At 38.8% G+C, this 26,557-nt stretch overlaps 1 protein-coding gene across 2 annotated transcripts in view; it reads left to right on the top strand.

Moving 5' to 3' along the window:
- Positions 1–26,557, top strand: part of LOC126259414 (uncharacterized) — a 188,946-nt gene that overhangs the window by 70,867 nt on the left and 91,522 nt on the right. For both annotated transcript variants that reach the window (XM_049956194.1, XM_049956195.1), the window contains one exon: positions 19,975–20,133. In XM_049956194.1, coding sequence (XP_049812151.1) covers positions 19,975–20,133 — 159 coding nt within the window. The remainder of the gene's footprint in view (positions 1–19,974; positions 20,134–26,557) is intronic.

Raw genomic sequence — 26,557 nt, 5'->3', positions numbered from 1 at the left:
CCAAACCTCCTTGCAATACCAACTCTCCATCTATGGAATTTTCATACTGTGCTATCCGAGATTCGTGCATCCCATCTCCCAGATTAAAACCCTTTTGGTCAAGGAACTAGAACAGGATGCCCAACGCCACCTCAAAAAACTCCCGAATCTGTTCACCTCAAGCTCTCGCTTTGGACTACCACTACCCACCATATATACAAGAGCCTCCTTCAAACCTCCCCTCATACCCTGCAGGCATTGCTAGAGAAGGCTGATACTGTTATGAACATCATGTCTGAAGTTTCAGTATGTGCTAAAGTTGAGAGGATGACTGACAGCAATCAAGGAACACACATAGCAGCAAAAGGTGCCACTAGCACCAAAATGCATATGATGAGTGCAGATTCACCAGTGCAGGAGCACCAATTGGTGGAACAGTTCGAGGATAAAATCATACACCTGAACTTCAAGCTAGTGGCACTGCACACATTCTGATGTGACTACAAGCATACTCCTGAGCAGCAGACGGGGTACCAGAAAGATGATGGGTGTAGATTTGATATTACTACTGGCCAATGGTCCTGGCATTGCAGGTGTTTCGGAGGTGCAGCGCATCAATGCACCAGCTTCGCTCTTACTCAAATGCCATAAACGAACATCAGAGAACATCAACATTCGTGATCAGCATGTGTGCGTCCCCAGCTATAGGATGACAGTCAGCATGCAAATGCAACATTGAGGAGAGGGTTTACCCCAAAGGATTTAGTATTGCAACTGTCTCACCAATGCAGCATATACTAACTGTAGCGAATGATTCATTTAATGAAACTTAAGGTGAATAGAGAATGACAGTGGATTTGGATTTTCAGTATGAGCCTACCTGGATGTTTATTATGACCAGTGTCAACATCCCAGTACTCAGTGTAGATTTTTTGTCACATTTTCATCTGATGCTATATTTAGTCACATGTTATTCAGTTACAGTGAGCCATAGTACCAGTCCATCAACCTTGTCATCTGTACTGATAAATGAGGAAACATTGGCATGGTATCACACTTGATACCGTCCATAGGCCCCAAAGTTTTTGGCTAACGAAACCATTACTGCAGTAAATGATGGCAATCTTTTCAGCTACATGCTGCTAGGATTTCCAGCTCTCACAAGGGAACCTCCCCATCGCACCCCCCTCAGATTTAGTTATAAGTTGGCACAGTGGATAGGCCTTGAAAAACTGAACACAGATCAATCGAGAAAACAGGAAGAAGTTGTGTGGAACTCTGAAAAAAATAAGCAAAATATACAAACTTAGTAGTCCATGCGCAAGATACGCAACTTCTAGGATATTGTGAGCTCAGGAGCGCCGTGGTCCCGTGGTTTGCGTGAGCAGCTGCAGAACGAGAGGTCCTTGGTTCAAGTCTTCTCTCGATTGAAAAAATTTAATTTTTTATTTTCAGACAATTATTATCTGTCCGTTCGTTCATTGTCGTCTCTGTTCACTGTAATAAGTTTAGTATCTGTGTTTTGCGACCGTACCGCAAACTTGCAGTTCGGAAAATATTCATTGACCTTGTTATTGAAGTCGCGAGCTATATTTACTGCATTCATATTGTCCACGGAATACATCTCACGTATTCAATGCACTCTCATCCAAAGTAGAGAACAGTCGACTGCCAGCCAGGGAGCCTCGTTAGCAAGAATACTCTCTCTTCCACTCGCTGTAGTCGACTGATGTCGTGTGTTTCGATGTTTGTTTAGGTGTAGCTTCCCCATACTATGGCGCAGTTACCTCGCATCGGACAGACGGACAGACAGATAATAATTGTCCGAAAATAAAAAATTAAACTTTACTCTCGAGGGAAGACTTGAACCAAGGACCTCTCGTTCTGCAGCTGCTCACGCTAACCACAGGACCACGGCACTCCTGAGCTCACAATATCCTAGAAGTTGCCTATCTTGCGCATGGTCGACTAAGTTAGTATATTTTGCTTATTTTTTTCATAGTTCCACACAACTTCTTCCTGTTTTCTCGATTGATCTGTGTTCAGTTCTTCAAGGCCTATCCACTGTGCCAACTTATAACTAAATCTGAGGGGGGTGCGATGGGGAGGTTCCCTTGTCAGCAGACCTGCCACCACTCGACAGTGCACCATATCCTCACATCACGCGGGCAGCCCATTTCTGCTTATCTGATCAGGCTTCCACCAGATAAGTTCTTAGCAGCACAAGTGGGATTCAAGACGCTGTTGAAAGCAGCTATTGTGACTAGATCAAATAGTTCAAGGGCATCCTCTCTACACATGGAGTGCAAACAAGTTAGCTTCTGGCAATTACGCAGGGATTTACGGCACATAATGCCTGCACAATTCCCTGTCATTACCCTGCGCCTATGGTGAGTGACTTTTAACAGCACCATCACTCATGTTTAGGTATTCAGTGTGTTCGACCGTGCCAGATGATGTACAGAAAACTGCTGTAATAACGCTTTTTGGGCTTTTCCGGTATAGCTTCATGGCTTTTGGATTGAGAATCATTGCACAGATGTAGGAACATTTTATGCATGAAGTACTGTGCTGGTTGCCATTCTCATTCTGTTATTGGGATGATGTCCTCATATTTTCACCTACAGTTGAGAAGCATGTGACCCACTTGTGGCTGCTTTTTCAATGGCTGTGGGACTTTGGCAGTCATTATTAATGCAAAGAGTATTGTCAACAAATGAGAGGTGCCAGTTTTACTGAATGTGGTCTCCATCCGGTGTCATCACTTTTCGGCCGTGTGTGCAAGGTATGCCTTTGCCAACAACTTATGGGGTATTGCGCAAATGTTTGGGAAAGATAAATTACTAACTGCGACACCTTCCAGAGCTGGTAAGTCAGAAGGAACTGCTTATCACACTGCTTTCAGGCAAGTGTACATCTGGTATTTGGAAGATACCTTGGACCCTAGCGAGTGAAGTGGCATTTCATTGAAGTCCAACAGTGTTTGGCACAAGCAGCACGGCTGGCTCACCAGTGCATTAGTGCCCCATTGGCTCTCATGGTGGATGTGAGCCTAAATGCAATAGGCACAATATACTGCAACAGTGTGTGGATGGACGGTGGCAACCACTCACCATTTACATGCACAACCTAATGCTGCAGCAGATGAAAATGACGCGCTATCGATCACAAATTGCTGGTGATCTATGGATCCACTAAACATTTTCAGTCATCTGTGAAAGGAAGACGTATTACAATTTTTACTGACCACAACTCACTAGTTTGTCTCTTCCAATGTGCAACGGATCATGGCTCACCATAGCAGTGTACAGAAGCAGAGTATATAGCCCAATTATGACTGACGTGCGTCACATTTCAGGTAGAAACAATATTGTCGTAGATTGCCTGTCACAAAATAGTACCAGCCTACAGGCCTTGCCATGGTCTCAGATAGTAGCCAAGTAACAAGAAGACATGCTCAGAGATGATCTGTGTGCCCACTGTTACACTCAATGTATCGGTTGCTTTTGAAAGAGGAGAACACTTTCAAGATTCACCCAAATTTCAGACACAAAACAGTCTCCATAAAGTGACCAGAGCCTGCCTACCTCTACAAAGAGGAAAAGAGCACCATCCCTTTGGCATCAAACCTACAATTCTGAGTGACACTGCATCCCCCCTGGAGACTTGAGATGCCCACACTATTTTGTCAGCTGCTACCATGAGACAAACCACCACCACCCAACCCCCTTCTCTCTTGGCTGATTGTTACAAGGGCTGTCTGTCAGGCTTAGCACCAGTACCTCAGTATTTCTGAAGAGCTCAGCTTTAAGAAGGGGAAGGGAGTGGCTGGTTTGACGACATCAGTTCCTGTGCAAGAGATAAAAAGATGAATCACTGGTTTGACAGAGAGTCTTTATTATCCGTAGATAATTGTATTAGGTCTTCTTTACTTTTCCTGGTTTCTTGTAAGTGTGTGAATGTGCATGTGATAAAAAGAACATACTGAGTAGTTTTCATGTCCACAATTTTTGTATGAGAATTATTTCTTGTCAACAAAATACCCATAATGTTAATTCCTAAATGCTATTTCTTGTTTGTTTGTATCAGTTGGGTGTAGTATGATGTTCCGAAGAACGTGTGACTCTTTTGAGTTAGCCTGTTTCAGCCGTTTTCTTGCTATGATTCATGTGAGGTGGATTTTGCAATCAGATATTGTTACCATGATTTTACGGATTTCCTTCTAGATGTCTGCATTGAGTTTTAGGTGCATTAAGTTTTAGGTGATGTTTCCACTGTTTATCCCCAGATGGGGTTCACAGCTCTTTCATGAGTTCGTGTATGGAATTGAGATGCTGTCAGGTTTGCTATTGATCAGAAGCTTCGTCGGACCATTGGTCACCCCTGCTTTGTATGTTGATGATTTCTGTATCTGGTCTATTTCCCACTCGGTGGCCTCTGTGGAGTGACAGCTCCATGGTGCCATCCAGCATGCTTCCGCGTGTACACGGGTTTTCAGTTTTCCACCCCTACATCACGAATGGTGCATTTCTGTCACCGTACTACAGTCCATCCTGATCCAGAGCTCTCTACCTCAACGTCCAACACCTGACCATGGTCCCTCAGTTCCTTTCGTGGGTCTTCTTTTTGACAACAAGTTTACTTGGTTGCCACATGCACACTACCTCCATGAACTTGATGTCCTTCACTTCCATGCCTAGACCTCATGGGGTGCAGATCGTTAGACTATTCTACACCTTTATCAGGCCTTAGTTCTGTCCCTTCTGGACCACTGTTGTCAAGCTTATAGCTCACCTGCCTCTTCCACATCTTCATCTTGGGCATAGTCCACAATCATGATATCCATTTGGCCACCAGTACCTTTCCCACTAGCCCTTCTGGTTCACAATGGTGTCTCTTCCCTTTCAGTTTGGCATTCCCAGTGCATGGTTTCCTGTGCCATCACTATCTGCTCTTTCTGTGCTCACTCCTATTTTGTACTATTCATGGCTTTGGGACATCGGCTGCCTGCCTTTGGGTGGTTTCACTGGTTGGGCGCTGCTTCGCTTCTCTCCACTGTGATTTTCACCTTTCCTTTTTGTCCTGTTCCCCACACTCTCTCCTGAACATATGCCCTTGGTTAGTTCCTTGCCCCCGGATTCAGATGGATCTTTTCTGAGGTCCAAAAGTGTCCATTGCTCCGGTGGTGTTCCATTGTTTGTTCCAACCACTCTTACAGAAGGTTCAGGATGCTATTGTTTATGTCAATGGCTCTAAATCCGCCGATCACTTGGGATATGCCTTCATGTCATCTGTTGGCGTGGAACACCCTTTCTTGCCTGCTATGTGTGGGGTGTTTAGTGCATAACTGATCGCCATCTAACATGTGCTCTGCTTTATTAAGTGTGCCTCCCTCAACTGAGTTTTATTATGTGCGGGCTTGATGAGTGGCCTCCAATATCACCTGCTGGTCCTGCCATTCACGATTATTTCGCTGAATTTGTCCGTACTGCATGTTCCACTGATTTCCCTTGGGTTCTCGGCCACGTGGGTAACCTAGGTAATGAGCTTCTGATCATCTGATGGGGGTAGGAAGGGGGTGGGGAGGCCAGCCACCTACCCCCATTCTCCGTGATCCCATCTGTGGCAGATTTGCGGCTTCACATCAAATTCCTTTGGACTCATGGGGGCCACCCCTCTGACTGATAAACTTCATGTGATCGAGGACATTAATCCCACCGCTTCTCCTAGCTGGAATCTACCATCCTGCACTGTCTTTATATTGGCTAAACCATGTTTACCCGTGGTTTTTTACTCTGTAATGAGGTCATCCCCACCCCCTTGTAGTTGTGGACCCACCCCTCACAGTGATCCATATTTTGCTGGACTGAACTTGCCTTTTGACCCTTTCCACTAAGTATGCCCTCCCACCTTTCTTGTTGCAGGTGTTAGCAGACAACCCTCTCATGGTTATGTCTGGTATTGGATTTCTTTGCAAAAGTGGTTTATCCTTCCAGATTTAAGTACCTGAATTTCCTTCCGGCACTGAAGTCTCTGGGTTTGCGTTGCCATTGTTTGGGAGGCCTTCAGCCTTGCCTCCATATATTTTTTCTGGTCTTTTGTGCCTTTTTGTTTCCCCTTTCTTGTGTCTTCTTCCACTGATATTGTCTTCTTTGCGTCACAATGATGGTATGTTGTGGGGATCGGGAAGGGTCAGTGCTGGTACTGGCGCCCCATCATGTGTAGTGCCTTTGGGGCGCCCCTGCTCTCATCTTTTCCTCTCCCCCCTCCTGTTCTTTACTCTTCCTGCCACCCCAACATTCGTTTTGCCTCTTTGTTTGCCCATTTTCCTTTCTCATTGTCTGGATTGTGTTGTTTGTGTTGTTTCTTCCTTTATTTCTGTCATCTTATATCATGGGACCAACAACTTCGCTGTTTAGTCCCCCCAAATAAACCAACCAACCATTTTTTATGCATGGTCTTTATATTTTTCTCATAATTACATTACCTTACTTCTAATGTTTTGTGTTGGAGGATAAATATCTCTGATCCATAGAGTGCTTCTTGTTTGATCACTGTTGTATAGTGTTAGATTTTACAGTTCCAAGGCAGGCATGTTTTGTTACAAATATCGTTTATTAACTCAATGTGAATTATTTTTTCTGAAGTCTGGACTTATGGCCTTCTTTTTGTCATTGTGTTTGGTGATATGCATAAGTAAACTGTGTAATTCTTTAACATGGAATAATAAGTTATTGTCAAGTTTGATCTCACTCAGTTACAGTACTTTTTTCCCGCAACCATGATTCCTTCCACCCTTCAGATGAAATTAGTAGTCACATTCTCCTTGCTTGTTCCCACAATATTTCAATTTGTTGTTTTTCTGCATAATTGATGAATTTTGTAGTCAATCCTGTATCATGTTTATATGGTAGACAACCTAGTTTTTACATCTTTGGATTTAGGTTCTAGACATTGAGTTGGTGCACCTTGTCTTGTCCATTCTCTTACAATTTATTCAGGGGCACAATTGAATTGTAATAGGAATAGTCTGTTCCCCTTGTCATCCTCCTGTCTCTGTTTTACATTCTTTGGTCAGTTGTCCCATAGATTTTACTTTTGATTTTGTCTCTGGTAGTGTTCCTGTATGATATTTATTGTCTTTTGATGTAATCCAGATGTAGCTTGTATTCGAAAGAGTGAGTCTGCTGTGATATGCTATTTTGAAACTGATAAACATAATGTCATATCCTTTGTTTGCTACATTGCAGAAATATTTCATTGAATTCAGAAATTTTATATGTTGCTTCGTAAGTTTCTGTCCCAGTTGCTAAGAGTTTATTTACTGATTGTCATTTTTTATTTGTTGTTTACTGTTGTTATTTGAGTTTATATGTATTGGCATTTTGTTATTTGGAGATAGTGAGTGGAGCTATGGATGCTAGAAAATGGATAGCCAAGTGGAGAAATTGGAACATTTCCGACATAGTCTTCTGTTTGAGTTCAATAGATGAGTGACAGTGGCAGAGACAGCCAGAAACATTTGCCCTATGTATAGGGACTATGCCGTTGGACAGAGCACATCAAGAAAATGGTTTCTGATTTTAATAAGGATTGTCTTGACATTAGTGATTCTCCACAGTCAGGAAGACCTTCAGGGTTTGATTAAGATCATTTAAATGCATTAATCCGCTATCATCCACACCAGTATACTCAATCACTGACAAATGTGATGAACTGTGATCATTCTAACATTGTGAGACAGTTGCATGCAATGGAGAAGGTTCAAAAATCGTGTGTATGGGTACCACACACTGTAAGCCAAAATTACAAAAATCAGCGGATGACCATGTGTGCAGTTGACTTGTGAACAACAGTCACCATTCCTATCCTCTATCATTACTGGTGGTGAGAAATGGTTTCTATATACTAATGTAAGGAAAATAAAGGAATGGCTGAGCCCAAAACAAAGCAGAAACTCACTGAACAAAGCCGTGCATGCATCCACAGAAGAGAATGTTATGCAACTGGCAGAACAGCAGAATTGTTTCCCCAAGGTGTAACCATCACTGCTGACATTTATTGTCAACAAATGAAAAGTTACTCCAGTATTGTCAGACTGTTGTAAATAGTGAACGTGAATATGTTATTTGTGACGGAAGTCTCTGTTATGTGTATCTGTTATGTTTATTAAACTTATGGAGAACACTACAAAGCTATGCACCAACTCAATATAAACAAGAAATGTAAAACTGATAAACTCTTGCCATTTAATTTGAGCTCTAATTGTTGAGTTCTGTGTCTAACTCTTGCCATTTAATTTGAGCTCTAATTGTTGAGTTCTGTGTCTGACTTTGGCCATGTTGTTGGATAGCCCATTTCTTTCACATCAACCATTCATATTTCTGTAATCCTACTGGGCAACTGTTATATATATTTCATAGCTTAAGGCCTTTACTTTCATTTTACAGTAATTTTGTTTAGTCTTATTTTATACAACAGTAGTGTTTCCTAAGAAATTCTTTCAAATTTATTAGCAGTGTTCTGTACCTCAGTTGGTAAAAATGGAACCTTATGGGATAACTTGGTTGTCCGTCTATCTATCCATCTGTTAAGACCCCCTTTTCTCAGGAACATGTTCGAGTTATCAAGCTGAAATTTATATCAATACTAAAATCTATGGTCCATTGCCACTGTAAAAAATTTAAACTTCTAAGTCAATGCAGTCAAAAGATATGACCATTTATGTCACATATTTTGATACTTGCAAACACAGTCATTAAAACACACAGATAAGCTATTGATATATCTAAAAACACAGATGATGTGACGTACCGAACGAAAGTGCTGGCAGGTCGATAGACACACAAACAAACACAAACATACACATGAAATTCAAGCTTTCGCAACAAACTGTTACCTCATCAGGAAAGAGGGAAGGAGAGGGAAAGACTAAAGGATGTGGGTTTTAAGGGAGAGGGTAAGGAGTCATTCCAATCCCGGGAGCGGAAAGACTTACCTTAGGGGGAAAAAAGGACAGGTATACACTCGCGCGCACACACACATATCCATCCGCACATACACAGACACAAGCAGACATTAAAGACTTACCTTAGGGGGAAAAAAGGACAGGTATACACTCGCGCACACACACACATATCCGTCCGCACATACACAGATACAAGCAGACATTTGTAATGTCTGCTTGTGTCTGTGTATGTGCGGATGGATATGTGTGTGTGTGCGCGCGAGTGTATACCTGTCCTTTTTTCCCCCTAAGGTAAGTCTTTCCGCTCCCGGGATTGGAATGACTCCTTACCCTCTCCCTTACAACCCACATCCTTTAGTCTTTCCCTCTCCTTCCCTCTTTCCTGATAAGGCAACAGTTTGTTGCGAAAGCTTGAATTTCGTGTGTATGTTTGTGTGGCTATCGACCTGCCAGCACTTTCGTTCGGTAAGTCACATCATCTGTGTTTTTAGATATATTTTTCCCACGTGGAATGTTTCCCCTCTATTATATTCAGATAAGCTATTGATATACATAATTACAATGGAGATTGCTGGGTGGAGCAGTAAATAAAATAAGGGAAAGACAACCTCTCACCTATAGCAGATTGATGCACAGAGCACAGTAATAATAACAGAAGACAGCAGTCACACTAGCTTTCAACCACTAGCTCATTCGCCAGCAGTAGTACACACACACACACACACACACACACACACACACACACAAATTCACACTTCCGTGGGCACTGCAGTGCAGTCTGTCAGATCTGTGTTTGGGTCATTCCATGTCAAAACATGCAATAATTCAAGGATTTGTAACCCTCTGTCTCAGGTTTTCACAAAACTTTGCACATTTGCTTATACTTATAACATAGGAACTTCTTCAAGATCTTTTCAGTCTCAGACTACAACTTTATTTTATATCGGATTTTAAATGTAGTGATATTTTGGTAATTGGGCTCTGCAAGAATGTCAATGCAAAATGGTACTTGTCTACAGAAATGCCCATAACTCAGATTTTTATGAAACTTTTGATTTGGATTTTTTTTTTTTCCCCCCAGAAATTAAGTAAGGCATATAGTTACAGGTACCCAATTATTGAAGCAGTAAAGCTACAAAGAAAACTTTTTAAAAATATTAATTTATGTCAATCTTCGATTTTCAGAAAAATTGCGATGGTGTAGAAAAATGCTTATATTACATTTCTCCAACCTGTTGGGAACCTAATTTTGATCTTAAATAATCTCCTAGATTGTAAGCTTTCTAATAAAATAAAAATTTTAATAGGTCTTCCGCTAATTGACACACACTTCTGAAATCAAAATACTTTTTTAGTAAGTTCATCCACTAAGTGTCTCACACGCAAGTGTATCAAACTCCATGTCATTTGACAACCTATACCTTAGTAATAGCTCTACAAAAAACAGGAGAGCTGAATGAAGACCAACAAGATTTGATATTGCTGTGATCTAATATAACCTTTCCACAAGATCAAGAAAGTGCTGCTGTATGTGGACATCACAAATGCTATTATTTAAAAGTTTTTGAAAGTTATCAAAAAACTTCGTGTGTTCCTTTCAAAAAAACACAGATAAACAGTTAAAAAAATTTTAGGTCATTTTGCTTGTCTTTGTCTAAAACATTAAGTGCTAAAAGAATCTATGTAAAACCCGGCCAAAAACTGTGCACAACACATCATAATATTTGTGAACAGAAAACTGACATCAGTGATAGAAATGAAAGTGAAGTAGATGACCCGGAGGTGACATTTCATGAATCAGTACTAAAAAGTCAAGGTATTGAGGATGTAAATTAAACTTTACATGATTTGGAGTGCTCTCCCTTAAATCTTCACCCCATTCCAAATCACAGCAAGGCATCATATGGCAAAAAGAAGCTAGAAAAAGTGAAGCATGTTTTGGAAAGAAAAGTGTGCCAAGCATTAGATTGCAGCATTGAAGATTCTGACTGTAGAGAAGAAAATTTGATGATGAAAGTGTTAAGAAAGCCAAAGATTTTGATGCCATGATATTGTTAATGAAAGAAAAAGTGGCTAGTGTAAGAGTACCTGAAAAGAATTCAGATTTTGACCTTATCTCCACCGTCTTGGTCAAAAGAAAACATAATGTCAGAATTGAATGGATGTGGGTATGTGCTTCGACAAGCAGGGAAACTGAAAACAGAAATGGGTATTTTATCAATTCCTAAACCAAAAAGGGGGAAGCTATTGCTGATGAAGTGGTCACTGATCTCTACCAAAATGATGGATATACTCAAATGTTACCAGGAGCAAAAGACAAAGTTAGCATTCAGAAGAATGATTATATACAAAAACGATTCATCCCTAGCAACTTAAGAGAACTATACTCTTGCCTTAAATGGGAGAGTCCAAACATTAACATTGGTCTTTCTAAATTTTGCTTGCTAAGACTGAAGTGGGGTATTTTAGCTGGTGCTGCCGGCACTCATTCAGTGTGTGTGTGTGTGGGGGGGGGGGGGGGGGGGGGGTTAACCACGACTACATGCTTAATCACTGTGATAATTGTCCCAGTGATGACAAGCTGCCAGAATTATTAAAACAGAAATTAGCTTACAAAGATGCTGATGATGAAATTGAGTTCAACCAAGGGATAAACACAGATCATTGGGCAAAATTGCTGAAATAGTCTGCAACTGTTGATGAATACGTAGACTTGTTGGTAACAAAATTACAAACACTTCAACCACACTCATTTATATCTCAGTGTCAGTCAAAATCATTGAAAAAATTCAAAGAAAATCTAACCCTGGAAAAAGCAATTCAGTTAATGGACTTTGCTGAAAACTATAGTTTTGTAATTCAAAATGAAATTCAGAGTTACCACTGGGCAAGAAGCAGCTGTACAATCCATCCCAAGTGTGTTTATGTGGTAAGAAAGAAAATTGGTAATAGTGAACCACTGCTTTATAAGTGATGATATGGAATATGATATAGTATTTGTAAATGCTGTCCAGAAAGAAATGGTTAAGTGGTTGGCAGAGCATTACCCACGGTTAAGTGGTTGGCAGAGCATTACCCACAAGTGAAGAAAGTGCATTATTTTAATGATGGATGTGCTGCACAGTATAAGAATACAAAAAGTTTTAAAAATTTGTGTGAGCACAACAACAATTTTTCTATTGATGCTGAGCATTCCGTTTTAGCTACTAGCCATGGTAAATTTGTGTACAATGGTTTGGGAGGAAATGTAAAATGTGTATTGAGGAGATCTAGTCTTCAACTACCGGGCGACACACAAATAACAAGTGCATCTGGAGTCAACGATTTCTGCAAAGCTAATATTGACATTTTTTTTTTCATTTCCTAGAGAAAGTAAATGTAGATTTTCTATGAAAGAAACTTGAGAAGAGATTTTCAAAAATATGGTACCAGGAGTTTCCACCATTACAAACCACTTTCTTGTGATTCTTTAGAGACCAGAAGAGTAACTTCTTCCGAAAAGCCTTCCTTGATCTTTTCATTCAATGAAAATGCCCCACAATGGAGATGCACTCATCCTCAACAAAATTCTTTTGAAGCAGCTCTATATGATGGCTGGTGGTACTTTGCCTTCATCAGAAATGTCTGTGATTAAGGAGGAGACATTGAGCTACTACTTGTTGAACCACCTGAATCAGCAATGTCATTCTTTTGGCCTGGGAAGGAAGACTCTTGATTTGTGCCTTTGGGAAACATTTTGTGTGCTGTTGGTGTACCTAAATCAATGTCACTAGGCAGAATGTATCACTGTAATGAAAAGATACATAGTTAACAGAAGATAATTTGTCACAGTGGATTAAAAACAGAGATGCTCTTAAGAAGTTTCATTGATAGTTTCAGGGATCTTCACTGCTCCAGCTTAAGTTGATTTTCTATGTTCCCATATGTCAAGAATAGTTATTAATTTTTTTCCAATAAGGATACATCCTTTCTGTGACATCTGGGGAACTATGGCAGTGATGTGTCGAAAGTAAAATACTTTCTATTATTATTATTATTTCTCTTTCCTGTCTCAGACGTTATGTCTGGTTAAAAATGGAAAGTGATGCGGACCTTGATCAAGCGTGACTTCCTTTTAACTGTACGGTGTATGTTACATTGCATTTAGGAACTTTTGGGTAATTGAACATGTATCAATAATTACAGATTTCTGTAGTTGTATATATACGTTTGGATGTAGCTGTATTGCGTTGATGTACTTGTGGATATTGTGTGGTATGACTCCTGTAGTTGATAATATATAATTGGTATGATGTCAACTTTATCCTGATGCCACATGTCTTTGACTTCCTCAGCCAGTTGGATGTATTTTTCAATTTTTTCTCCTGTTTTCTTCTGTATATTTGTTGTATTGGGTATGGATATTTCAATTAGTTGTGTTAATTTCTTCTTTTTATTGGTGAGTATAATGTCAGGTTTGTTATGTGGTGTTGTTTTATCTGTTATAATGGTTCTGTTCCAGTATCATTTGTATTCATCATTCTCCAGTACATTTTGTGGTGCATACTTGTATGTGGGAACGTGTTGTTTTATTAGTTTATGTTGTATGGCAAGTTGTTGATGTATTATTTTTGCTACATTGTCATGTCTTCTGGGGTATTCTGTGTTTGCTAGTATTGTACATCCGCTTGTGATGTGATCTACTGTTTCTATTTGTTGTTTGCAAAGTCTGCATTTATCTGTTGTGGTATTAGGATCTTTAATAATATGCTTGCTGTAATATCTGGTGTTTATTGTTTGATCCTGTATTGCAATCATGAATCCTTCCGTCTCACTGTATATATTGCCTTTTCTTAGCCATGTGTTGGATGCGTCTTGATCGATGTGTGGCTGTGTTAGATGATACGCGTGCTTGCCATGTAGTGTTTTCTTTTTCCAATTTACTTTCTTCGTATTATTATTATTATTATTATTATTATTATTATTATTATTGTCTGAAATAATGCAATTCAGATGACAAACTTCAGTTGCAGCATTTACATCTGTAAAAAAATTTCATTTTTTCCACTCAAACCACATTAAGTATGTGGAGAAATTTTGCATTGACTATTGCCCTGAAGGAATGGGTGCCAGGTATGGATGATCTTACTTAGAATTATTATTTTTCATCGTGGCTCAAAGTATTGTGATTTCAGATTCATTTGTGTGTCCATTCGTAGAAAACCCATTAATAATTTTATTTTATTGCAATGTGTACTCTTAAGACCAATTATGAGTTCCCACCAGGTTGGAGAAATGTGATATAACATTTTTCAATTTGTGTGTACTGTTTCCGGAAATGGGAAAGCGACACTTATTAATTTTTTTATTGGTTTTTGTAAATTTATGCTTTAATAACTGCATACCTGTTAACTATATGCCTTACTGAACTTCTGAAAAAATTCCAAATCAAAAGATTCGTAAACACTTGAGTTATGGGCATTTATGTAGATAAGTGTGATTTTGCATTGACATTCTTGCAGAGCCCAGTTATCAGAATATCACTACATTTAAAATTCGATATAAAATAAAGCTGTAGTCTGAGACCGAAAAGATCTTGCAGAAGTTCCTATATTACAAGTATAAGCAAATGTGCAAAGTTTTGTGAAAATCTGAGATAGAGGGGTACAGATCCTTGAATTGTTGTATGTTTCGATGTGGAATGACCCTATGTATATTACAAACTGGTGGTGCATGGAGAAGCAGCTGGTGCATCTGGTGGAAGCAATGCTTTGGAGGATGTGCGGTAACATGGATAAGCAGAGCAGGGAATTTGGTGTTTTCACTTTCAATGTAAGAAAAGAACTTCATGTCCATATAATTTTATTTGTTTTTGTGTTTTGATGATACATTCCCATCTCCAGATACTATTGTAACTCCTTAATTCCTCATGTATCCTATTTTATCAACAGCTTGTGACATTGGTATCTAAATTTAAGTAATGATGCGTGTTATTCATTTAAATCTTGAGAGAAACAATTTGGTTTTGTTCTGCTTGTAAAATCTCTGTGTTATGCAGTTTTTTACTCAAAACGATGTAAACACATTTTATGTGGCGATACAACAACTTGAACAAACATGTTTATCCTCTTATATTTATGTGACTAATGGGAAGTAAATATGATTTTAGCGTGCCCCTCAGTCACCTTAGATTTTCATTACCACAGAACATTCAAACATTACACAGTGTAAAATTACAAAGAGACAAAATAGCTGACCAGTACTTACCTCCAGAAGGCAAATTTACAGTAGAGTTACATCTGATAGTTACTTTAAAATACATTTTAAAAATCTAGTTCTAGCTTTCAGAACTGTTAGTTGCTTCAAAATACCAGGGAGGAAAGAAGTATAGCTTTAGGGAGGTTGGGAAGGAGTGGTGTGTAATTGAGTGCCAGACTGAGAGGGGATCACCTGGTGTGAAAATGAGGAGAGTCAAAGGTACACCTTGCATTCCATGCCCTGAATTTTAGAACTGTAGCCTTAATTTTCTCTTCATGATAACCCTTTCCTAAATAATGTGCATCTAAAGATTCAAACGTGGAACTATTTACTTCTGCAGGTTTCAGTAAATATACTCTAGAACAATGAAAACAATCAAATATTGACAAAATTATTTAATTGGATCAATAAAAAATCTACTCACCAAGCAGCAGCGAACACACACACACATAAAAGACTTATAATTGGCAAGCTTTTGGAGCCAGTGGATCCTTCAGGCAGAGGGGTTGAAGGGGAAGGAAGAAGGGTGAAGGAAAAGGACTGGAGAGGTCTAGAAAAAGGGGTAAATTTCAGAAAGTCATCCAGAACTGCGGGTCAGTGGAGACTTGCTGTACAGGATGAGAAGGAAGTCTTTCCTTCGCAGTATGTCTCCCCTGACCCACGGTTCTGTGTGACTTTCCGAAATCTACCCCTTTTCCTAGACCTCTCCAGTCCTTTTCCTCCACCCATCTTCCTCTTCAACCCTTCTGTCTGAAGAAGGAGCCAATGGCTCCAAAACTTGCCTATTACAAGTGTCTTTTATGTGTGTGTTTTGCTGCTGCTTGGTGAGTAGATTTTTGATCTAGTAACTATTCTCTCAATCTCAAATGCACAAATGGTTGAATACAGTTCAAAAGTCCAAAACTATTTTTCTCTACTTGTTATGAAAAAGGAACACCACTTGTACAAGTATTACCAAAAGTAAGGAAGTGGCAAAATTTGTCTTGAGATAGCTAGGATTCAATTGCAGATCACCAAATATAACTTCATTGAAATTCCACAAAATCATTCCTGTTGAATTAAATCATATTTTTCTCAACAACTTCAGGGCATATTTTTCCTTCTCCCTGTTGAAGATGTCTAATGATCTTGCCTAATCCAACAGAAAATTATCATCTGAAAAGTACATGATTATAAGCTGGTGAAAGAATGAACACTTGCTGTGGAATAGCTTCAGTGCAACCTAGCAATCATGTATGCCTTTACTGGTATTTTATCATATCAGAATGAAATCCAGGTATTAGTCTCCTAAAACAAATTTTGGTTGTCAGCAGGTTGCTAGCTTCATGATTTCCTTCTCCCTCTACATTCAAAATTTTGTTTCATCAAAGACCTCAGTATTGTGACTGATTTACTGCTGGTCAGTCTGCATTGATATTGGGCCTTGTTTGAACTGATTGCATCAGTAACATCTTCCATATTTTCTTTTTTTGTTTGTCCTTAAACATGTAAGTAAATATGTGTTCATTGTCCCTGCCATGGTACGTTATTTCACACCAGATATACAACTGTAGTTACAAGAAATTAGACTTGTATGCTGAACATTTTTATGTACCTGCTAACATTTTAGGTATGATTCCTGGAATGCATTCTTCAGGTGGCACAATCCTCTCATCAAATTTTCTGTAGCCTCACCTCCATCTTGGGAACAATATCCCTTCAATGTCACTATGCATTTTGGACACAAGTATAAATCTACTGAAGAGAAGTTGGAAGTATTAGGTGGATGAGACACAGTAGCTATGTGATATGCTGCCAAATAGCTATGTGTCAGAAAAGATGTTGGAGCCAGTGCAGTGTTGTGATGCAACATCCAAAATTGGTTTCCCAAATTCCAGACCTCCTTCTGAGGACAGCTTCTCACACATGAGTTTAAAGTCTTTACTACAGTTCTTTCATTACTGTATGGTCATGATGTAAAACATCATGATGCATGATACTTTTCCAGTTCAGAAAAAGGAAATGTAACATTTATCAGAGTTTGATGTGTGATCAACGCGCACATACTCCCTTTGGGAGAGAAGACACATTCTGACCCCATTACAAGAAATCCATCCTCATCATAGCCATACATCCATATATCATCTCAAGTCACAGTGTTTTTCAGCAAGTTTTCATGGTTGTTTACATTTTTAATTATCTCCTAACTGAAAGACACACAATTACCAGGGGGATGAATTTTGCAATTTCTGACTTGTGATAATATACTGAGTCTCACTTCATCAGCAACCTCTCAAACCAGTAACTAATGACCTCTGCAAGTTGCTGCTCAAACAGTCTCTGTTGCTAAGGAGGGCTCCGCATCTTTGATGTTAGATGACTGGCAATCTCATATCATGACTATTGGTTTATCATTTCTGACACTCCCTTTTTCATGTTCATGAAGTCCTGTGTTTTGTGATTATCTATATAAGCCCACCTGCAGCACTGTTGATGGTGCACAGTTGGTACCAGCTGGCCATGTGACCTCCTACTACTGACATGAGGCATGGCAATGAGGTGGCGGATCTGTGCTAGTCAGTTATATAGAATTAGCGCAGAAAGATGGGTTAATATGGAGACAAGGCATGATGGCAGAAAGAGACTATCGTTTTTAGAATGCAGTTTCCCATTTTGTTGGTATATCAACACGAGCTGTCCAATGTGTCTAACGGGATGGTGTCCCACTCACAGCATAAGAACAATGGTCATAATGAGATTCCAACCAATAGCTACCAAAGACAAATGTCACTCCTGCCAGTAACAGTTTTACACTCATCAGTAATTGTTGCTGTCAGTGAATTCAGGTCCACCTGAACCAATTTCCAAGTGAACATTGCGTAGGGAACTGCTTGCAACAGACCTTTGGAGTTGGGTACTTTACAACAGGCCATTGCTCACACCTACACATAAAGATGTACATCTTCATTGGAGCAAGCAACACAGAAACTTGGTAGTAGCTGGCTAGAAACCTGTTGTGTGATCTGACTATTTGCTGTTTAACCTCATAGCAGATGTTGCAATCTTTGTCTTGCCACGAGTTTAGCAAACTCATTCAGGTTATCGTGAACATGAACCATTGTGTTTATTTCAACTTTCCCAGTGACCGAGTGTTGCCTCTTCTTCTGGGTCTTCGTAATGAGTATAATATGGGCACTCCTGTCTTCCAAGACAGCAACACTGAGTTCAAAGGGCTGCGTGCATACATTCCTGGCACCCATTTGCTCCTTGACTGTTTCATTAAATCAGTCGCGAAGAGAGGTCCACAGTGGTGATATCAACTTTGTGAAACCATGTACAGGGTTATGTAAGTTAAGATCCCAGGTATTACACTTTGCAGCCATTCACCGTGATGAAAAAAAATTTCTGAATTTTGTATGACCCTCATTAGTGTTAAAAAATACATAGATTAGTTGTATGGTGTAACAGATTGTGGTTTCAATCTGGTCAGGTGCATTAATTTTTATTTTTTGATTCTTTGCTGGAATGACTTTGATCATCATTTTTATTCAATTAATTGATTTAAAAGTATTTTGATTTCTATTTCTTTGTTACATCATTTTAATCTTAAAATCAACTTCTTCATTTGCTCTCATTTTTCTTCCTGTCATTCTAGAAATCATTCTTCATGTGTTTTTAGTTAATTTTACATACTAATTTCAATATAATTTCTTTTGTTTTTATCATCCTATTTTTATGTCCAGGTTATTGCATTCATTATATCTGTTCCTCATTTAGCTTGAATTTTGTTTTGTTTGTAAACCCTTCTTTTGTTTAAATCTTCACCTGCATTGTTTTTGACATCGTGCAGTAGGATTTTATGCTATGTTTTAAATTACCATGCAAAAAATAATTACACATCTTTTAATGAAAAATACATTTTTCACACCATTACTCAGTCAGTATAATTAGAATATTTTGCCTTTTGTTTTTTAACAGATAGATTGGAACTTTCAATTAATTGAATATTGTAGTAAGTAAATGTAATTAAATTCATATTCAAAAAACTTCTGAGTGCAGAAAGAAAAAATGAAACAAATGAGGAAGTTCATGTGGCAATTAAAATGATGTGACAAAGGAATAGAAATAAAGAATTACATTTCAACCAGTTAATTGAATGACAAGATTCAAACCCGCAACCTCTTGCATGTGAAGCATATCCTTTGCACCACACAACTAGTCCATGCAATACAACTTTTTTAACACTATTAAGTGTCACGCAAAACTCAGAAATTTTTTTCGTCAATTACTCGCAAATGAAGGGCCACCAGGTGCAGGGCATGCTACCTGGGATTTTAACCTACAACACCGTATATCTGGTTTAAAAAGTTGGTCCCACCGCTGGGGACCTCTCCTTGTCAATCTTAATCTCACAGAAAATGTTCGAAACTGTTTGGAACAGCAGGTGAATCATTGCAATGAACATCTCCAAAATTTGGAAGCTCCAAGAAATAAAGGCTTCATTTGTATATAGCATACCTAAATAAACTTGAGAAATTAATACCATTAGCAAAGGCAGAGGTGGTGCTGCACAGTATTACCATAGTGTCTCCTAGTGGTATTAATTTTTTGTCTGCTGTGTGTTTGTAACAGACTTAATTAAATGTTATGTCATCATTGGTATTTCTCTGTACTGTTCAGTTTATGGTTTAGTACAGGTGTTATTGGAGGAGGCAAGTAGCATTTCTTTCTTACAGTCACACATTTTTTGTCACCTATTCTGCATATATTTCTTTCTGTGAAATAACATCCTCTTCTGCTTTCCTTTGCAGACTGTGAACATGTGCATACTTTTTCTTTCATGCACAGCGAAGTTGGTTGGAAAAATGAATTACTACCATTTCATCCAGAGAAGAAAGTTGTTGAAACTGTTGCCAATGGCATTAATTTTGTACAAATGAATGGGATACAATTGCACACCAAAGATGCAGGTATGATGTCATTAAATTTTAACTCTATACTTCAGTCAACTACAATGAGAAGTTATACTTCTATAATTCTCTAACATTTATATGATCAATTGAGTGCATCATGAAATTGTTTTGAGAGTGAGACATCTGATTGTAGCTTGATTTTCTCAAGCCATCCTTCTCATAAAAAGAAATTTGTAAATGAAAAAAAATACATTGAGTGATAAATGGGTGAAAAGAAGAGAGTACAATAAAAATATAAGCATATTTGTGTATAACATATATTATAATTCTATAATCTTCTAATGTTAGCAAAGATATGCTTCCTAGATTTTAAAAAACTGAATATCATTGTCCAATATAAGACAGACATTATCTGAGTGTGCATTTCATAGATTTGCTTTGACAGTTCAGTTGCAGCAACATGTAACAGGTGTTTCTCAGCAGGTAGTGGCTTGTAAACAATTTTCTCTTGTAGAAGCAAATACGCTACGATGTCAAAAATAATTCTCTCTTAGGGATGGTTATTCCTTAAATGGGACATTTTACATGAAATAGTGTTGGATTGTGTTAGGAGAGCGAAAGGAAGCATGAGAATGTTATTTTCAGAAAGTTAAGGGTTAGTAAGATATAATATTCTTCATGTATTTCAATAAATATATTCCTACGAACATTGTAACACCCCACTTCACTAATTTCTACACAATCACATGTCCACTGAATGGATGTTTGCCATTATTCAGAAAGAAGTGTCATTAAAGAACATGTTAGTGTTACTAAAATATAACTTTTTCCTCAGCTGATTGTCCCGAAGTTGACATCATCTCCTTTTCAGGGTTTAACTTAGCTCTCCCAGTTTGACTGTATGGATGAATATACTATTTCTAGGTTTGTCATGTTGATGGTTTGTTAAATGTCAAATAAAACAGTTTCTTTATGGAGTCTTCAGTGTTCATAAATTCATAGACAAGAAGTCCACAATATACGTCTTGTGAAAGACTCTACAAGACTCTTCTTTCCTCAGTTATTCAAACGTCTTTTTAACACTCCATCATAAAACCACTCTTCGTAGCAAGTGCCAACATGCAGGAGCACAAAGATGACATTTGAGGCAAAGAAGTTTAAATGATTTACATCATTGTCGAAGGTATTGTTTCAATTAACTGAAATGAAATGAAATGTCGTGTGGCTAGGGCCTCCCGTTGGGTAGACCGGTCGCCTGGTGCAAGTCTTTTGGGTTGACGCCACTTCGGTGACTTGCGTGTCAGTGGGAATGAGATGATGATGATGATGATGATGACAATGACAACACAACACCCAGTCCCTGAATGGAGAAAATCTCCAACCCAGCTGGGAAACGAACCCAGGCCCCTTGGCATGACAGTCCATCACGCTGACCACTCAGCCATCAAGGTGGATGTTTCAATCAACTGATACATAATTTGACAAAACTTCGTAAAATAGATTTACAGATTTTCATTTTAAAACTGTGAAAATCATCCTCATTGCATAAAATATAAATAGTTATGCATAAAATAACAAATTTTACTTAACATAGTGTTGTACTAATTTTCTACTTATAAATGAAATTATCACTATGCATTGATCACAATGCGGTGTATCGCTTTGGTGCTGAAAATATGCTAGTCATGCACTGCTACAATTTGTTATAAAGTGGCCGATCATCCACTCCCCCTTTCAAAATCTTTTTCATAGCATAGTAGGAGTTTCTCAGACCTACCTGTATTATTTAACTTTTCTGGATGAAATCTGTGTTTTAGCAATTTCTCACAAATGTAAAGTGAGTCTAAAGTTATTGAAACATCCATTGATTTATATGGACTGTTGGAAATTCTGTCTTCTGACATTGTTGTACAAAAAATGTTTGTACAGCAGATCCAGTTTCTGAGTGTTGTGTGAATGCAGAGGTGACAGGTATAGAGATAACAACAATTTAGGAAAAGAGATACTGTGGCTTACTGTGAAGAAAACATGTTAAGTTGCACACAGGCACAATTAAGACACTTACACAAAGCTTTCAGCCATAGCCTTCATTAACAAAAGAGAAACACTCATCAGTCATACACACAAGTAAGCACACTTCATGCACATGAGCACAAACTCATTCAGCTCAGGCCTTGTGTGTATCTCTTTTGCTGATGAAGGCTGTGACCGAAATCTTTGTGTAAGTGCCTTTTAATTGTACCTGTCTGCAACTTAATGTGTCTTCTTTACAGTAAGTAGCAATCTATCTTCTCCTACATTGTTGATGTTCCTACCTGGAGTTCCCGATTTGAGATGAAGAGGTAAGTAATTGTAAAGTTTGAAACTAATTAAAGCCCTGTAATAGTAGCAAGACAACTGAATGTAGTGACATGTCAGTTAGATTCTGTATTGGTTACACAAAGAATGTGATATCACTTCTAGCAGCATTTGACTGGAGATTGCTGTTGCAGTGGGACATCTCTTGTGACTGGAAAAGGTTTATTTCTTAAAATAAAAAAAATATGCATAGAATGTAAGTACAAAACTGAATTCGACACATCTATGTAGCGTGCAATACCTCCTATTGTGAAGGCAATAGCAGAGCGTAATAATTCACAAGAAATCAAAAATGTAGGGGAGCCCTCATGATCTGTAACCATTCAACCACCATCGACAACTCATGAAAATTGTGCTCAGTGCTTAGTGGCCTCCAATATGTATTCAGTAGGATTGGAGCTGTGTAGCCTGGAACCATGTTAGCAAACAGATGCACATAGTAGGATAGTGGTTTCCTGTATTGGTCATTAATGAGAGAGGTATGAGGGGCTGTGTGTGTGTGTGTGTGTGTGTGTGTGTGTGTGTGTGTGTGTGTGCTGGTTGGTTTGTTGGTTGGTTTTATTCAGGATTCCAATACACTGTGAAATTCCCCACTCTTTTGGCTACAAAGCCCTATTTTTCAACATTATCTCCATTCAGTGTGATGGACTTTGGCCACCTTACTGGTGGGAGGGCCTGTGTGCCAGCATGGTACCACTGTACTGGTTAACATTGAAGTCAACGTGACACTTAGTCAATAACCTCCCAACAGCCATGTATGCTTTCCCATATAGTGCATCCTTCATTGGGCCGAAGAGATGTAATTCAGAAGGTGCGAGATCCAGGCTGTAGGGTGGATGAGCAACAACAGTCCAATGAAGTTTTGTGAGCTCCTCTCATGTGCACAGACTAGTGAGAGACCTTGCACTGTCACAGAGAAGGAGAAGTTCATTTGCACTTATGTGGCAACAAACATGCTGAAGTCATTCTTCAATTTCTTCTCAGTAGCACAATACGACCAGCAGGCTTGCGCCACCTTGTTGCGATGATGACAGACGCCTTTCCCAATGACTCACCATGCTTTTGTTCACTGTAAGGTCTCCATAGACGTTCTGCAAGTGCCTGTGAATATTTGCAATGCTCGGTTTTATGCCAACAGAGATAGCTGTCTGCTTGGAACTCACCTCTGTTACGTATGCCATTTTGAAGGCCAAGAACACAGCTGGAACAGATCGCAAATTCGTGAAACTGTAGGGGCTGAAGCAGGAGTATTCCACAATGTTCCACAACAAGTTTCCCATTTTTTCAGTCAAAATTGGCCAAGGAAAAAAGTGTGTTGCATTACTTATTGAACACACCTCATAGTTGCATTAGAAGACCCATTTCATCCCATCTAAACATTCTCAACATGAGAATATCTCTTCCATCATTCCATCACCTGCCTCAAAAATGCCCTATTGCAGTGGTAACTGTGATTTTTGACATAGTCATATTCTGTCATGAAGTACTAACAAGTACCATGACTTATCAGTACAGGCTACTTTTTCTATGCTTCAAGACAGTGTCTAGGGACAATGTTATTATGTCTTTTAAGCTGTGTACCTGTGGCATAATATCAGCAAAGATATCTGTAAGGTGGTGATTCTGGATGGTATAGTGGCTCACTGGTTAGTGTCCAGCATTGAGATGGTGAGTGATTTGTTGCCCCGTCTATCCATTGTCTCAGTCTTTGATAGCTGTCAGTTACTCGTCTCACTGTTGTCTTTTGCTGTTATTTTGACAGTGATAGCAGTCAGCAAATTGATGTATTCATCATACACTCTGGTGTGTGTGTGTGTGTGTGTGTGTGTGTGTGTGTGTGTGTGTGTGTGTGTGTGTGTGTACAGAAGAGACTATTTTTTGTAAAGTGGTTAACTACCCACCATAGTGGTTGCTAGCAGAAGAACGTTAGTTGTAAATCTATTGCCATTTGTAATGTATGCCAGTGAGAAACCAGAAAAAGGAGGATTTTTTTCAAAATCATATCTAAAATGAATACTAGCTGGGGCAGTTGGTACAAGGTAATGCAGGTTTAAAAGCTAATTTAAAGTTTCAAGGTGTTGAGCTAGGCATTAGACTTTATACTGCTAATGCCAATATAAAGGGTCGTGGTGATGAGCTGAATGCGAATGTAGACAACAAGGGGCTGGACTTGAACGTGCTCTAGCAGAGACAAAGAAATATACAGTCACTAAATTAAGTGATAACTAGAGGTCAGCAGTGTTGATTTAAGAAAGAAAATAGATAGGCAGGTACAGAAACTTGCAGAGCACATTACAGAGTCTTGCAAGGAGAAATATAAATTAATAATAGAATATCTAAATTATGATCAGTCATTTCAACTTCAATTGGGAAGCAGTGTGACTTAATAAGAAGCAAAGTTAATGAACAATGTAGAGACTGAATAAAGGTTTAAGAGAGATTAAAGATTTTACTGAACAGGAATTTACTGAGAAATCTTGGACACTAAAATCAGGTTAAATGTATTGGAGCAAAATAAAGATTGTGACGGAACTGCAATCTCATACTACTCTTGCAACATCGGAGTAGCGTTATAATTACCTAATTGAGTGAAAGATTCAGGAAAAAGTTGTCATCTATCGGTACATCTCATTCAACAGCCAACACTGATACAACACAAGCAAAGCTCCAGAAGATCTGGGATGAATTAGCTAAAACTTTGGATGAGATTTGTAAAAAGAAAACTTACTGATAATTGTGGGTTTCCTGTAGGATTAATAGAGAAATTACATCTATAGTGGGACAAACTTTTCGAAACAGTTTCCTAAATTTAAACTTGAAGGCAGTGCTCATCAAACTTACTTTTTAAAGGTATTTTCTAAATCCTTACCTAAGTGTTGGGAGGACTCCAAGAAAATTGATTTTGTCCTTGCTTATTTAGAAGAAGATGCTGTCAAATGGGGAACTGCTCATTCAGAAGAATATTCTTCTCTGAATGACTTTTAAGACACATTTAGAAAAAAACACTGGTTTTCAAGTAGCCAAGAGAAGATAGTCTTGAGTTATTGGATCCGAGGCATCGTAATAATAGTCGGGTAAAATAGTCTGACAAAATCTAAATACTTAGACAATCCTAAAGAGAAGTATCATTTGTTATAAGTATTGGTCCCTAGATTATCCCATTGAGAAAAGGAAAGTGGTATCAAGGTTGGTCTAGTGTAAATGAACTATTAACATTTATAGGAGGATTAGATAAGAGGGCATGCTGAAAAGTAACGCCTCCTAATTTTTTATTTGAAAACTCTTGATGATTTTTAAATAAAACAAATGTTTAAGTTCTATATTTTTATTCTGCATGTTTACATTTTGCATCCATGTGCCACTAGAGGACTCTGAGTTCTAGTATGTTACAAGGCAATGTGTAATACAACTATTTTCATGCATGAGGAACAGCATGCTATAGTCGAGTTTCAAATTTGAAGAGTTCATCCAAGCATGGAGCACCCTCTCCTTCAGCATGACCTTGCCAGGTCACACATGAGCAGTGAGACATCTGCAACAATCCAACACCTTGGATTCCTGTCATTGATCATCCTCCATACGTCTATGTCTATGTCTACATCTACATAGATACTCTGCAAGCCACTGTACGGTGCATACCACTACTAGTCATTTCCTTTCCCGTTCCAATCACAAATAGGGCGAGGGAAAAAGGTCTGTCTGTATGCCCCCGTATGAGCCCTAATTTCTCCTATCTGATCTTCGTGATCCTTATGCGCAATGTATTTTGCTGGTAGTAGAATTGTTCGGCAGCCAGCTTCGAATGCTGGTTCTCTCAATTTTCTCAATAGTGTTTTTCGTAAAGAACATCACCTTCCCTCCAAGTATTCCCATTTGAGTTCCCAAAACATCTCCATAACCCTTATGTGTTATTTGAACCTACCGGTAACAAATGTGGCAGCCCTCCTCTAAATTGCTTCAATGTCTTCCGTCAGTCCGACTTGGTATGGATCACAAACACTCAAGTAGTACTCAAGAACAGGTCACACCAGCGTCCTATTTGCAGTCTCCTTTACAGGTGAACTACTCTTTCTAAATTCTCCTTTACAGGTGAACTACTCTTTCTAAAATTCTCCATATAAAC

The sequence above is a fragment of the Schistocerca nitens genome, chromosome 5, assembly GCF_023898315.1.
Source record: "Schistocerca nitens isolate TAMUIC-IGC-003100 chromosome 5, iqSchNite1.1, whole genome shotgun sequence".
Lineage (NCBI taxonomy): Eukaryota > Metazoa > Arthropoda > Insecta > Orthoptera > Acrididae > Schistocerca > Schistocerca nitens.
Note: the sequence above shows the minus strand (reverse complement) of the source record. Positions and strands in the feature narration are given on the sequence as shown.